The sequence below is a fragment of the Notamacropus eugenii genome, chromosome 1 (assembly GCF_028372415.1).
Source record: "Notamacropus eugenii isolate mMacEug1 chromosome 1, mMacEug1.pri_v2, whole genome shotgun sequence".
NCBI lineage: Eukaryota > Metazoa > Chordata > Mammalia > Diprotodontia > Macropodidae > Notamacropus > Notamacropus eugenii.
This window is the reverse complement of record NC_092872.1, coordinates 494,460,737-494,475,194: the sequence shown is the minus strand read 5'-3', so window position 1 is coordinate 494,475,194 and position 14,458 is coordinate 494,460,737. Positions and strand designations below refer to the sequence as shown.

At 41.1% G+C, this 14,458-nt stretch overlaps 1 protein-coding gene across 5 annotated transcripts in view; it reads right to left on the bottom strand.

Moving 5' to 3' along the window:
* Positions 1 to 14,458, bottom strand: part of PNPLA7 (patatin like domain 7, lysophospholipase) — a 216,904-nt gene that overhangs the window by 154,667 nt on the left and 47,779 nt on the right. For all 5 annotated transcript variants that reach the window (XM_072633166.1, XM_072633168.1, XM_072633169.1 and 2 more), the window contains one exon: positions 1,282 to 1,359. In XM_072633166.1, the coding sequence (XP_072489267.1) occupies positions 1,282 to 1,359 (78 nt within the window). The remainder of the gene's footprint in view (positions 1 to 1,281; positions 1,360 to 14,458) is intronic.

Below are 14,458 nucleotides of genomic sequence, written 5' to 3'. Positions count from 1 at the left end.
TGGCCCCCCAAGGATTTCTAGAACCATCTCAATACACAGTGGATACTCAGTAAGTGTAGCTGACTCACTGACTGTTTCAGAGAGAACAGAAACATGCAGGAGTAAGGTTGGCTGGGGGCTGGAATTAAACAAGCAGGAAAATTTGCCCCTAGAGTTTTCCCTGAACACACATCAGAGGCCTAAAGCAGGAGGAAGAGTGAGTCATTGCTGCTAACACACTGCTTCTCTCTTTGTCAGAGTGGGCTCCTTTGAGAGCTTAAAGCTAAAGCTGAAGCAGAGGAAAGAAAATGAGAAGAAAAGGGTGGTAACAGGAACAAGTGAAGCTATGTTGCTGAAGAAAGCCATGTCATAGGAAGGGAATTTCAGGGAGAATATCAGAACCATGACAAAAAGCAAACAGAGACCATGTACACTATTACTAGAGAGACCAGTAAGTACCTACTGTTGGCTTGGACGTCATAACATCCCTAAGAAGACACACTATGGTCTTCCTAGGACTGAGAAAAGGCTTCGACCCACCTGCCCCCCATATTATCCCTCATAAAGCAGTTCTTCAGCTTTTTATGTTCTCCCACATATGTACATGAAAATGGCTAACACACACGGAAAAATGCAATGGCTCATTGCTAAGGAGAGATGTAGCCTCCCCATGCAAAAAGCAAGACTGGCCTAGATCCTGAATTCCCTAACCCACACTCAATAGCTGAAGCCATTGCTCCTGTCTGATTCAATTCAATAAGCATTTATTTAGTGTCTACTGTGTACACATAACTGTTCTAAGTGCTGGGAGTACACAGATAAAAATGATGAAATGCTTGCTTTCAAAGAGCTTGCATCCTAGTAAAGAGGACAAGGCATGCAGATGTGTTAATAATACAGTAGGATGTGATGAGAACACACTGTTTCAGCTGAGAGGGACAGGGTAAGGAGATTGCCACAAGTTTCCACAGAGGAGGTGACACCTGAGTTGAACCTTGAAGAAGAGGATGCTGGAACATGGGACACAGAGCAAAAGTCAGGCCCAGGTGTGAGAGGTGGAGACAGGAAAGAGTGTGTCATGTTGAGGAGCAAGCAGTAAACAGTCCAGGCTTAGGCCAAATGCTCCTCCTATCTCTCCAGACCTTGTTCAGCACAGAAATTAACCTCAACTAGTATTAAGAGTAGTCATTTGGCTTCTCTAGATATATGTTCCTCTCTTCCAAAAGGCCTTGATGATAGGAAAGCCTGGACTCTAGGTGGGAGCAGCAAATACCAATCCCCTCCTTTATCTCAGCCTCTTACCTGGTCTCCTTGTTTTGACACCACAGTACCTGCAGGTACATGGAGCAAGGTCACTCTATTGTCCAAGAGTGAAGGATCCTGTGGGGGAAAATTGGAAATAGGAAGGGTTTCAACAAACAATACCTCAAACAGGCAAGTTACAACAGAATAAGAAAGAATTTGCTTGCAAGACTCCTGCTTCGTTCCTATAAGTGAGAAAAACAACTAGAGGTTTGGAGATGATAGGTAAGAAAACCCCCACTGTGAAGCAAGGAGAGAAAAAAAAGCTAGGAATAGATATAAAAATGAAAGAAGGCATTGTCTTAAACTATATTCTCTTAAACTCTTCCTCCCTCTTCCCTCTGCAGTTCCTAGCAAAAAAATAAACCAAAAAAAAAAAAAAAAACAGAACCCTACAAAATACTCACTTGGACCTTCCAGCCATGACAAGGCAGACCAAGAAAATGGAAATCTAACTAAATCTATATGGAACCCCAGAGAAAAGTCATCCCAACCAGTGAATAGTATGAAAAGAATCTTACATTTGGAAGGGACTTCAGAGATCACAAAGTCTGTCTTACTTGAAGTATAAATCCCATCTCCTCTTCACAAGCTACTAAAACCATTTTTCTACTCTCACCTCCTTCTCAGTAGAGGACCTAGCCTCTGTTTACTGAGAAAATTGAGACAACCTGTTAAGAGCACCATCTTCTCCCCAATTCTACAGGTTAACTCTATTCCACATTACCCCTCATTCTTTTCTCCTTTGCTCCAGTCTCAGAGGAAGAGGTGTTCCCTCTCCTTGCAAAGGCCAACTCCTCTCTTTACTGCCCTTGACTCCCACCTACACTGGGAGCTTGCCCCTCTCTCTTTCTAACTATCAGTGCTTCTTTCTCTACCTGCTCATTTCATGCAGCTTCCAAGCATGCCCAGATATCCTCTCGACCTTCAGACAACTTCACTGGACTCTACCATCCTTTCAAGTAGTCTTATATCTTCTCCCTTTCACTGACAAAACCCAGGAAAAAGCTGTGTTGGTGAATGATTTATGAATGTGATATAATATGGAATGCAGTAAGAAATAATGGATATGACTTCAGAAAAAAGTGAAAAGACTTGCATGCCATAATACAGAGTAAAATAAACAAGAAGCAAGGGAACAATATACACAATTATTAAAACAATGTAAATGAAAATACCACTAAAAAGTAGATAATATTTTAATCACTAAATCTAGTGGTTCTCTCCTAATTTTCATTCTTCTTGACCTCTCTGAATATCTGATACTGTAGATCACCTTCTCCTCCTCTATATTTTCTCCTCTCTAGATATTCATGACCCCATTCTCTCCTATCTCTCAGACTACTCTTTCGCTGAGTCTTCATCCAGGTCACATCTACTAACCCTGAATATCCACCTTAAGGCTCTATCTTGCACCCTTATCTCTTTTCCCTCTGTAGGGTTGTGACTACAGCTCCCAGTGTATCCATCATCAGTGCCTGTGCTTCCACCATGACAAACTCTGACGAAGTCAAAGAAAAATTTTATGAAGACCTAGAGTCCCTTATCATCAACATGCCAAAGAGGACAAGCTTATAATTCTGGGTGACTTTAATGTTAGAGTAGGTTCAGACCACCAACTTGGCAGAGAATCCTAAGGAGGAATGGAGTTGGAAACAGCAACAGCAATGGTCATTTGCTCCTGAAGATTTGTGCGTCGCATGACCTTCTCATCACTAACACTGTCTTCTGTTCACCTAAACGCAATAAAACTTCATGGATGCACCCTCAAAGCAAACACTGGCATCTAATAGACTATGTGATTGTAAGGAGAAGAGACAGACAAGATGTGAGAGTGGCAAAGGCAATATGTGGTGCGGAGTGCTGGACTGATCACACACTTATTCTTTCCAAGCTAAATATTCACATTCATCAAAAGTGCCACCCTCAAGGCAGAATAACTACCAGAAGAATCAATGTCAACAAATTAGAGCCCTTCTCTGAGCATGAACAGTTTGTTGCTAACTTGGAGGGAAAGCTGAGCCAACACATAGTTGGCAACAGTGGAGCAGAAAAGGAGTGGGCAGCTTTCAAAGACTTGGTGTACAGCACTGCATTTGCTCATCTGGGCCAGAACATTCACAAACACCAAGATTGGTTTGATGAAAGTGATGGGGAAATTCAGAAGCTGCTAAATGAAAAACGAGAACTCCACAGGATTTACCAGCAGGATAGTTCATCCACCTCTAAGAAGGCAGCTTTTAATTCCATCAGAAACAAAGTACAAGCAAAGCTTAGAGAGATGAAGTGTTCCTGGCTCAGTAAGAAGGCAGATGAATTTCAGTTTTATGCTGATAGTAATAATCCAAAACACTTGTATGATTCCCTGAAAACTATTTATAGACCAAAAACCTATGGTGCATCACAACTACTCAGTGCTGACGGAGCCACACTGATTAGTGATAAGGACATGATCCTAGAGAGACGGGCTGAACACTTCCATAGTGTTCTCAACAGAACACCATCAATCAATGCTGAGGCCACTGACCGTTTACCTCAGTTTGAAGTCACTCTTCTCTTAGATGAACTTCCAACTGAAAAAGAGGTTTTGAGGGCCATTAGGCTCCTTTCATGTGGCAAAGCACCTGATGCTAATTCCATTCCAGCTGAGATTTACAAGGTAGGGGGACCATTGCTCATACAACAGCTGACTGAAATTTTCCAGGTTATATGGCAAGAGGAGGTTAACCCTCAGGAGTTCAAAGATGCCTCCATTGTCCATCTCTATAAAGGTAAAGGGAATAGACTGTACTGCAACAATCACAAAGGGGATATCTCTCTTAGTCAGGGCTGGCAAAATGCCTGCTAAAGTCCTCCTCAACAGGCTGATCCTTCACCTGGAAGATGGGCATATACCTGAGAGCCAATGTGGCTTCAGAAAGGGCTGAGGAACAGTTGATAAAGTGTTTGCTGACTGACAACTCCAGGAGAAATGCCAGGAGCAGAACAGAGGTCTGTACACAACGTTTGTGGATCTGACCAAGGCCTTTGACACTATTAATCATAAAAAGGCTTATGGACAATTATGTCAAAATTTGGTTGCTCAGAGAAGCTCATCAACATTGTACATCAACTTCATGACATGTTTGCCTGGGTTTTCTGGATAATGGACAGGGGCAGCTAGGTGGTGCAATGCAGGAGTCAGGAGGAGCTGAGTTCAAATCTCACCTCAGACACTTGACACTCACTAGCTGTGTGACCTTGGGCAAGTCACTTAAGCCCAACTGACTCATCCTGGGTCATCTCCAGTCATCCTGATGAATATCTGGTCACTGGATTCAGATGGCTCTGGAGGAGAAGTGAGGCTGATGACCCTCCCTCACTCAGAACAAAGTCAAGTGCAAGTCATGTCATTATTTCTCTGATGGCATGGTCTTCTTTGGCAATGAAGGACGAACACACATAGGATAATGGACAATGCTCTCGTGCCTTCCCAGTCACCAATGGAGTGAAACAGGGCTGTGTGCTTGCTCCCATGTTTTTAAGCATGATGTTTTCGGCCATGATGACAAATGCTTTCAGTGAGGATGAACACAACAGCATCAAGGTCAATTACCATACTTCAATTTGAAAAGGCTACAAGCCAAGACCAAAGTGGAGGGAGGAGTGTTGGTGTATGATTTTCTGTTTGCAGATGATTGCACACTCAATGCAGTCTCTGAAGCTGAGATGCAACAAAGTATGGATCAATTCTCTGCTGCCTGTGCTAATTTTGGCCTAATAGTTAACACCAAGAAAACACATATGCTCCATCAGCTACCTCCAATCCATATGTGGAACCATCGATTACAACAAATGGAGAAGTTCTGAATGCTATGGATAAGTTCACTTACCTTGGTAGCTTACTTTCCAGGGATGTACACATTGACAATGAGGTTGATGCACACACTGCCAGAGCTAGCTCAGTGTTTGGGAGGCTCCAAAGAAAAGTTTGGCAGAGAAGATGTATTAGACTGACTACCAAACTAGTAGTCTACAGAGCTATTGTGTTGACCTCATTGTTGTATGCCTGTGAAACATGGACAGTCTACCAGCACCATGCCAGCAAACTGAATCACTTCCATTTAAACTGTCTTAGAAAGATTCTGAGGATCACCTGGCAGGATAAGGTACCAGACACTGAAGTCCTTGCTCAAGCTTAACTGCCAAGTATTCAAACTATGCTTCAGAGAGCGCAACTCCGATGGGCTGGCTATGTTGTTCAAATGCAAAATATACGCTTGCCAAAAAGCCTATTTTATGGAGAACTCACATGGGGCAGGTGATCACATGATGTTCAGAAGAAGCAATACAAGAACACTCTCAAGGTCTCTCTCAAGAACTTTGGATTTGACTGTGCAACATGGGAAACACTGGCACAGGACAGCTCAGCATGGCATGCCCACATCAGAAAGGGTGCTGTGCTCTATGAGCAAAGCAGAATTGAGATGACACAAAGTAAACGTAGGATGCACAAATTTGGGATATCCACCCCAAATATTCACAGATTATCTGTGCCCAACCTGTGGTAGAGCATTCTGAGCTCATACTGGTCTGATTAGCCACAGTTGGACACAATGAAATTTCACTTTATCATGGTGATGTCATTTTGGTCCTCTCTGAAGACGAAGGACAGCAACCAACCAATTACCTCATTTGAAGATCTCAGTAGATCCCATGGGTTCAATGATCATTTCTGTGCAAATGATACTCATATTTATACCCCCAGCCTAGTCTTCCTCTTGAACTGTAATCTTACATCATCAGTTGCCCTTTGGATATCTTGAACTAGATGCCCAGTAGATATCTCAAACTCAACATGTCCAAAACAGAACTCATTAAGTTTTTCCCCAAACTATTCCTACTTCTGAATACCCTTTCAATTTTCTGGTCACTCTTCCTTAGCTCTCACCCAAGCTCACAACCTTGATGTCATCGTAGACTCCTCACTCTCATAAATCCAATATATTGCCAACTTTTGTCATTTCTGTCATGTCTTCACAACCTCTGTCATCTACATCCTCTTCTTTTTCCTCATAGCTACCACAGAGGTTCAGCTTCTTATCAGCTCATATCTAGACTACTCTAATGGCACTCTGGTTGGTCACTTGGTCTCAAATCCCTCTCTGCTTCAATCTATCCTTCATTCAGTTGCCAAAGTAATTTTCTTAAAAGTAAGATATACAAATGTAACTCCAATGGCTCCCCATTACTTCTAGGATCAAATACAAACTGTCCTTAGCATGTAAACCTCTTAATAACCTGGATGCTCCATACGTTTCTAGTCTCCTTACATCTTACTCCCCTCCATATACTCTAAGATCCAGCTATACTGTCCTATTGTTCATTGCACATGATATGCTATTTCCTGTCTCCATGCCTTTGCACTGGCTGTCTCCTATACCTAGAATGTTTTCTCCACCTCTAAGTTTTCCTGACTTCCTTCAAGTCTGGGCTCAAGTCCCACTTTCTGTAAGAGGCTCCTCCTGGTCCATCTAGTTGCTAATGCCTTCCTCTTTGAAGTTACTTCCCATCTACTCTTTATAAATCATATATATTCCTAGTTATTTACACATTGTCTCCCATAGTAGAATGTGCCTCCTTAAGAGCAGAGGCTGTTTTTTTATTGTTAGCAGTAACCTGTAGTGCTTAGCACAGTGCCTAGCACAAAGCAGCCATGTAATAATTGTTTTTTGATTGATAAATTGACCATTCCTTCTCAGTCTCATCTGAAGGTTCATCATCCATATCCTGCTTCCTTTCCTTGGATATACCCTAAAGCTCATCCTTTTCTTGCTACATTCCCTCTCTTGGTGATCTCATCAGCTCCAATATATCCAATTATCATCTTTATGTATATGATTCCCAGATCTACATATCCAGCCCTCATTCCTCTCTGAACTTCTCCAACTGCCTCACCAATTACATCAACAAATTAGACATTTTTATCAAAATACCATACCACAAGCATCTCAAACTCAACTTGTCCAAGTATGATGCGTTGTCTTCCCCCTGCAAACTTCCCTATTTCTGTCAAAGGAATCACCACCATCCTTCCGTTCATGAAGGTTCACAAACTCAAGAGTCATCTTTGACTCTTTCCTTTCCTTTATTCCTCATAATCAGGTGCCAAGTCTTAACAATTCTACTATCTCCATATCTTCTGCATCAGTTTCCTTCATACCACCATCCTAATTTAGTCTCTTATCAACTCTAACCTAGACTACTACAATAATCTCCTAACTAGACTTGCTGTCTCAAGTCTCTTCTTTCTCCAATCCATTCTCCAAGTAGATGACAAAGTATTATTCCTAAAGCACAGGTATGACCATGTCTCTTACTTGCTCAGAAAGCTTCAGTGTTCCCCATTGCTTCTAGTATAAAATACAAGCTCTAGCATTTAATGTTCTTTTCAATCTTACTCCAAACTATCTTTCTCGATTGATTTCCCATGACTCCCATTCAGAGTCCCATTCTATGTTCCAGTTAAATTGGCCAACCAGAAGTTTTCTGACACATGAAATTCCTTCCCCTGTCTTCATGCTGATGCACAGGCTACCTCCCATGTCTAGATGGCTCTCCCTGTAAACCTCTACTTCTTGGAATCTCTACCTCCCTTTAAAGCTTGGCCCAAATACCACCTCCTACATAAGACTTCTCCTGATCTCCCACCATCAAGTCATTAGCAGTCTCTTTACTCCCATCCCAACAAAACTGCTCTGTATTAACTTATGTGTTGTATTTACTTATCTGTGTACATATTATTCCTCTTTCCCCCATCTCCACCCCAACCCAAAAAAATGTAAGGTCCATGAGGTCAGGGACTATTTCACTTTTAGCCTTTGTATCTTGAGCACAGAGAATAGTACTGATATGGTTCAAACTGAATTCATGTTCACCCTAAGCATTCTCTTCTCCAGGCTAAACATTTCCAAGGGGAAAGCTCAAGGCACCAGTATAGCAGAACAAAGTCCCAAGACTAGTACATGAAAGAAGATACTACTGCTAGACTGGGAAATCCTTGAGACTTGGTTGTGCTGCCTCCTTCAGTATCCATTTCCTAAGAAGTCAGCAACCCCTTCTGATGGATTCTGGCAGTTACAATGGACAGTTTTGAGTAATCAAAAGTGAGCAAGAACCCCAAAGTCTGAGAGACTTGTGTCTCTATTCATTTAGCCTTTCTAGACACAGCAGCTTTGGTTTACTCAAAAAGGTCACTTCACCTGCCCTCAAATGGCATCAGCAATTGTTGTATTAACATTGAGATGAAGGATACATCTCATTTGGAGCTACTACCCTAAATAGATACTTTTGTATATTTGGTTGGAAATACTACTTGATTCAGTCTGACATCAATCAATACCTTCCCTCCATCAATGAGTCACCATTGACAAATAATATTACCTCTCTAGACTTCTGAACACAGTCCCTCCATTCTCACCAGGCTTCTTATTATTCCCCCATATATCTCTCATTGACTTCTACCTCTGTGATTTTACATATGTTATTTCCTCTTCTTGGAATGACCTGACTCTTTCTTGCCATGTCTATCAATTTCTTTAAGATCTGGATCAATACTTAATGTCTTCCAAGAAACATCATCTAAGTGAAATTCCCCTATACTTGTAGGCTATACCTTTGCTTTCTGTTCTTCTTTCAATACTCACATATATATATATATCCGTGTGTGTGTATATGTAGTTTGTGTGTGTATGTACATATGTGTGTGTATACATGTATGTGTGTATATACATGTGTGCATATGTAATATCTTGCACTAGTATCTTATAATTGCTTACGTTTTATACTTGGTTTTCAATGTGTGCAAGTCTTGTGTCACTAGTGAAATTGTCATCATCCTGAGGATGGAGATCATGTCTTATGGGTTCTGTATCATTCTCCTTGACCCCCAAATACCTATCACATAGTAAATAGAAAAATGCATCCAAGAGGTACTTGAAAGATATTTGCTGAATTAAAGAAAATCAAAGTTATTATGGATGGAAGCTTCCCAATATGAGAGGGGGAACCAAGGGGAGAGATAGTAGGAAGTTACACACTGTCATATATGGGAGTTCCTAGGCCTTAAGCTGGGAATCTACAAAGGAAGCCTGGATCAGAGCAGAGAAATTTACAGTAATAGTATGACTATTCTAGAAGTAAAGGTTGCTGAGGCTGGCAATGATTTGTAATAGGGAAAGAGAAAAAAGAAGGTATGAGGCAAGTGTCTGGATACAGAAGGTTTGACTGGTAGTAGAGAGGGAAACTGGAACATAGAAAATGAGCAGATGCAACCTTTTGAACTTGGCCAGATACCAAAGCAGTCCTTGGTTGGTAAAGTTGGGGAAGTGGTTTGTCTGCAAAGTACAGCTTAAGTGTAGGTTATGACAGTTGTGGTCTATGCTCAGGTTTGCTACTGATTTCCTGTGAATCATTTCAGCTCCCACAACCAAAGCACTTACTCACCCAGCTATAGCCCAGTTTCCTGAGCAGCAGCACAATACAATTTTCCCCACTAACTGGCTTCATAGTACCATGTTTTTCTTCCACGAGACCCCTACAGTATTCAAATGATAAATAAAGTCACAGTGCAGATGCCATGAGGACTATACTATACCCCAGAGGCTCACAACACTTGGAGTAAACCCTTTCCTAAGCATTCTTGTTTTCCAGATGCCCCTGCAGATCTGAGCTCAGCTTTTCAAAGTCACAAAACTGCTACACCTGCATTGTGTCAGGGTTCTAGAACCTCAAGATGCCCTGTGTAAAGGTGATCCACTCTCAAGAACATAATTCAATTAGTAGCATCCTGAAGAACTTGGAAAGGAATAGGGGATGCTTAATCCCCTGCTATTTCTCATTCCCAATATTTTCTGGAATGGGAAAATCATCCCCAATCTGAATAGTCTGTCTTACTCTAAAGTCACACATCCCAGGACAGCTGCCCTTCCACCTCTTTATGGCCCTGGCCAATGCACTGTTAAGAGAGAAGACATATAAAATGAAACCACAGCAATCTCTGCTGAACCTAAGCACAGCTGCCCTGTTTTCTTTGATCTCTCATCACTTACTCTGAGTATGAAAAGGACATTAACACATCTTGTTACAAAAGTCAAACCAAGAAAGCAATGTTGACAGATGAGTAATCTCCATTAGTCTTTCTCATGGATTTGCTTAAAAACTATTAATCTGGAAAATTCACCTAAAAAAATCAGTCTGACCAGGTATGTCTTGCCCTCTCCATTATCTTTCAATTCAAGTCTTACTCCCACAACTGACTGGGTTTTAGAACAGCTCAAAGGTTCTGGCTGGAAGCCTAGGAACTTGACTCAGTCTTTGAAGCCTCTGGGATGTCACATATTGGAGAAGCAAGAGTGAGAAGTGGAAATCAATACTTTTCAGAGGATGCTCCATCAAACCATAGATATTAAACAACAACACTCTTACTCAGTGTTGTTGATAAAGCCAATTTCAGCTAAGGAGTTCCTTTGGCCTTGCCAACAAATGCATTATAATATTTCTGACAGCTGGGCAAGTGGTCTTATTCTTCTCCTACATCTTCACAACAGAAAATAAGGAGGATCAATCCCTACTTGCCCACATTCTCAGACACGAGCTTCTGTTTTCACATCCCTCGATAAAAACAAAATTGTATACACCATTATGCTTTGTATGTAAAAAGATACTAACAACAGACAGTTCTGTGTACAGGTGAAGCTGCAAATGACACTTCATAACATACAATCCTTTCCACACCAAATACATGAGAAAACAGTTTCTTAGTTTATAGCTACATTCACTACCACAGATTCAAATTCAAAATTAGCAAGAAATTTTCGTAAAAAGCATCTATCTCCCTGTTCTCAGATGTTGTTATAGGGTTGATTAGTCTGCTTGCTGCTGTAGTTTCCCAGAAAGTGACAGCTTTGCCACACTGAACACAAATATTATGTCCCAAAAGTTCTTGATTTATATTTTCTTATAGTTTCACCTCAAGGTTCCTATGCAAGAGCTGCACTGGCAGCTTTAAGTGGTTTTTTCTGCACACATTCTACCCCAGGATTCTGCAGTCCCTAAATGCTAGCAGATTAGCTACATGTTAGTCTCTCTGTTGGTCTGCCAGGTCTAAGGATTCATGTTCAATTGGGTTGGAAGTTGATCCTTATGAAACTACTCCAGAAGCTAATTACTTGTAGGACCAGGTCTCCCAACCATAAACGAATCTGCCAATTGTTAGGGTATCGTTTCCATGTAAGGATCTCTGATGGCAGTAAGAAGACAATAATCCGCCAACTCACACATCCATGTTCTTGGCAAGTTCTTCCTGAGAAATGAGGCAGAAGACAGAGGACTTGGTTGTTTCACTATCTGCTCTATCATACTGTGTCAGTGTGGTAAAGTAGAAAGAGGACTGAACTTGGAATGTGAAGAGACCTGGGTTCAAATACTGAGAATTATTCGTTGTACGGCCATGGGCAAGTTATTTAACGTCTCTGAGCTTCAAATGGGGGAAATAATATTTGTAGCATCTACTTCACAAGGTTGTTATAAGGATCAGATGAGATAATGTATGCAAAGTGTTAGGACCTACAGAGTACTTTTCACAAGAATCTTTACACTGAGGTATTGCAAGTATCATTATCTCCATTCTACAGATAAGGAAATTTCCATGAGAAGACCCTCCACATCTCCTAAATCTTAGTGCTTTCATTCTGAGATCATCTCTAATGTATCCCATATATAGATCATTTGTACATAATTGTTTGCATGTTGTCTATTCCATTAGGCTGTGAGCTCCTTGAGGGCAGGGACTGTCTGTTCTTTGTATCTCCAGTGCCTAGAATAGTGCCAGCACATAACAGGCACTTAATAAATCCTTGTTCACTGACTGATCAACTGACAAACTGAGGCCCAGAGAGGCCAAACAACCTGACCATGGCAATACAGCCAGGTATCAGATATTCCAACCTAAAGTCAAGGACTTGCTCCATCACAGCATACTGTCTCTCCATTCCAAGGATGAGCAAAACTTTATGAAGAGTATGGCTCTTCATCCAGGTCATACTAGAGGTGTCTCCCTAAGCTCTGTTCTGGGCTCTCTTCTTCCTCTATTCCATTTTACTTGTTGACTTAAACACCTTCCATAGCTTCAATTATTGTCTCTAAGCTAATGATTCTCAAATATACTTTTCTACCTCTAACCTCTCTCCTACCTCCAGATTTGCATCTTTAACTGCCTATTAGACATTTCAAACTATATCCCATGGATATCTGACACTCAATATGTCCAAAACTGAAAACATTATCTTTTCCCAAAAAATTTTCCTCCCCCCTTCCAAATTTCCCCATTACTCTCTTCCACCATCATCTTTACATAATCATCTTCCCAGTCACCCAGGGCCCCAACCTAGGTGTTACTCTCAACTCTTCTCTCCCTCTCATCCCCCACACATCCAATCTGTTGCCAAGGCCTAGTGATTTCACCTTTGTAATATCTATTTACACCCCCTTCTCTCTTCTGAAACTGTCACCATGTTGCTGTGAGCCCTTATCATCTCGTGCCTGGACTACTGCACTAGCCTTCTGGTTGGTCTCCCTACCATAAGTCTCTCTCTACTCCAGTTCATCCTCCACTCAGCAGTCAAATGAACTGTCCTAAAGTACAGATTTGATCATGACACCCCCACTATTCACTAAACTCTAGTGGCTCCCCATCACCTCCAGGATCAAGCAAAATCCCCTGTTTCACATTCAAAGTCTGTCACAGCCTGCTCTCTTCCTACCTTTCCAGGATTCTTATACCTGATACTCCTGCATGTATTTTGTATCCAATAACACTGGTTTCCTTCCTATTCCTTACATCTCCAGATGCTGGGTATTCTCACTGGTTGTTTCCCATGCCTGGAACCCTCTCTCCCCTCATTTCTATCTCCAAGCTTCTCAGGTTACCTTCAAGTCCCCATTTTCTATAAGAAATCTTTCCTGATCCCCCTACACGCTTTTCCTGTATTATCTCCAATTCATCCTGCATGTATATTGTTCATATGTAGTTGTTTTTCAAGTTGTTTCCCTCATTAGACTCAGGATCCTCCCCTGCTCTGAGAGGAGGGACTGTATAGAGTGCTAAACATAGAGTCAAGAAGATCTGAATTCAAATCTGACCTCAAACACTTACTACCTGTGTGACTCTGGGCAAGTCACTTAACCTGTTGCCTCAGCTGCCTCAACTGTAAAATGAAGATAATAACAACATATACCTCAAAGGTTTATTGTGAAGATCAAATGAGATATTTGCAAAATGCTTAGCACAGTGCCTGGCATATAGCAAATGTTTAATAAATGCTTATCAACTGACGGATCACTTCGTTTACCTCCTTCATTGTTCCTCTCTCCAGTCCCCAAATATCTTCATAGTGACTACTAATCACTTTCTCCTCAACCATCCACTCATCTGAACCATTAAAATGGTTTTTGGTTCATGTATCACACTTATTTATCACAGATTCCATTTCTAATTCTCCCTAATCAATCAATCAGTCAGCAGACTTTGTGTCAGGCACTGTGCTAAGCATCGGGGATACAAAGAAAGGTAAAAGATAGCAGTCCTTGCTCTCAGAGGCCACAGTCTATGTTGAGGAAGCCAACATGGAAACAACTATATACAAATAAGCTATTCACAAGATACGTAGGAAATAATAAACAGAGTAAAGGCACTAAAAACAGGAGGTGTTAGGGGAGGCTTCCTGTAGAAGGTGGAATTTTATTTTTTTAACAGCATTTTTACCCCAATTACATATCAAGACAATTTTTAGCGCTCATTTTCATAAGATTTTGAGTTCTGAATCTTTCTCCCTCCCTCTCTTCTTCTGAAAATTGTAGGCAATTTGATTTAGGTTATACATGTGCTATCATGTGAAACATATTTCTGTATTAGTCACAGCTATGAAGAAGAAACAGATCAAAAGGAAAAAACAATAAAATGAAAAAAATATGCTTTGATCTATATTCCAAGTCCATCAGTTCTTTGTTGGGTATGGGTAGCATTTTCCTTTGTGAGTCCTTTGGACTTGTTTTTGATTATTCTATTGCTAACAAGAGCTGAGTCATTCACAGCTGATCATCACACAATGTTGCTGATAATACATACAATGTTTTTTTT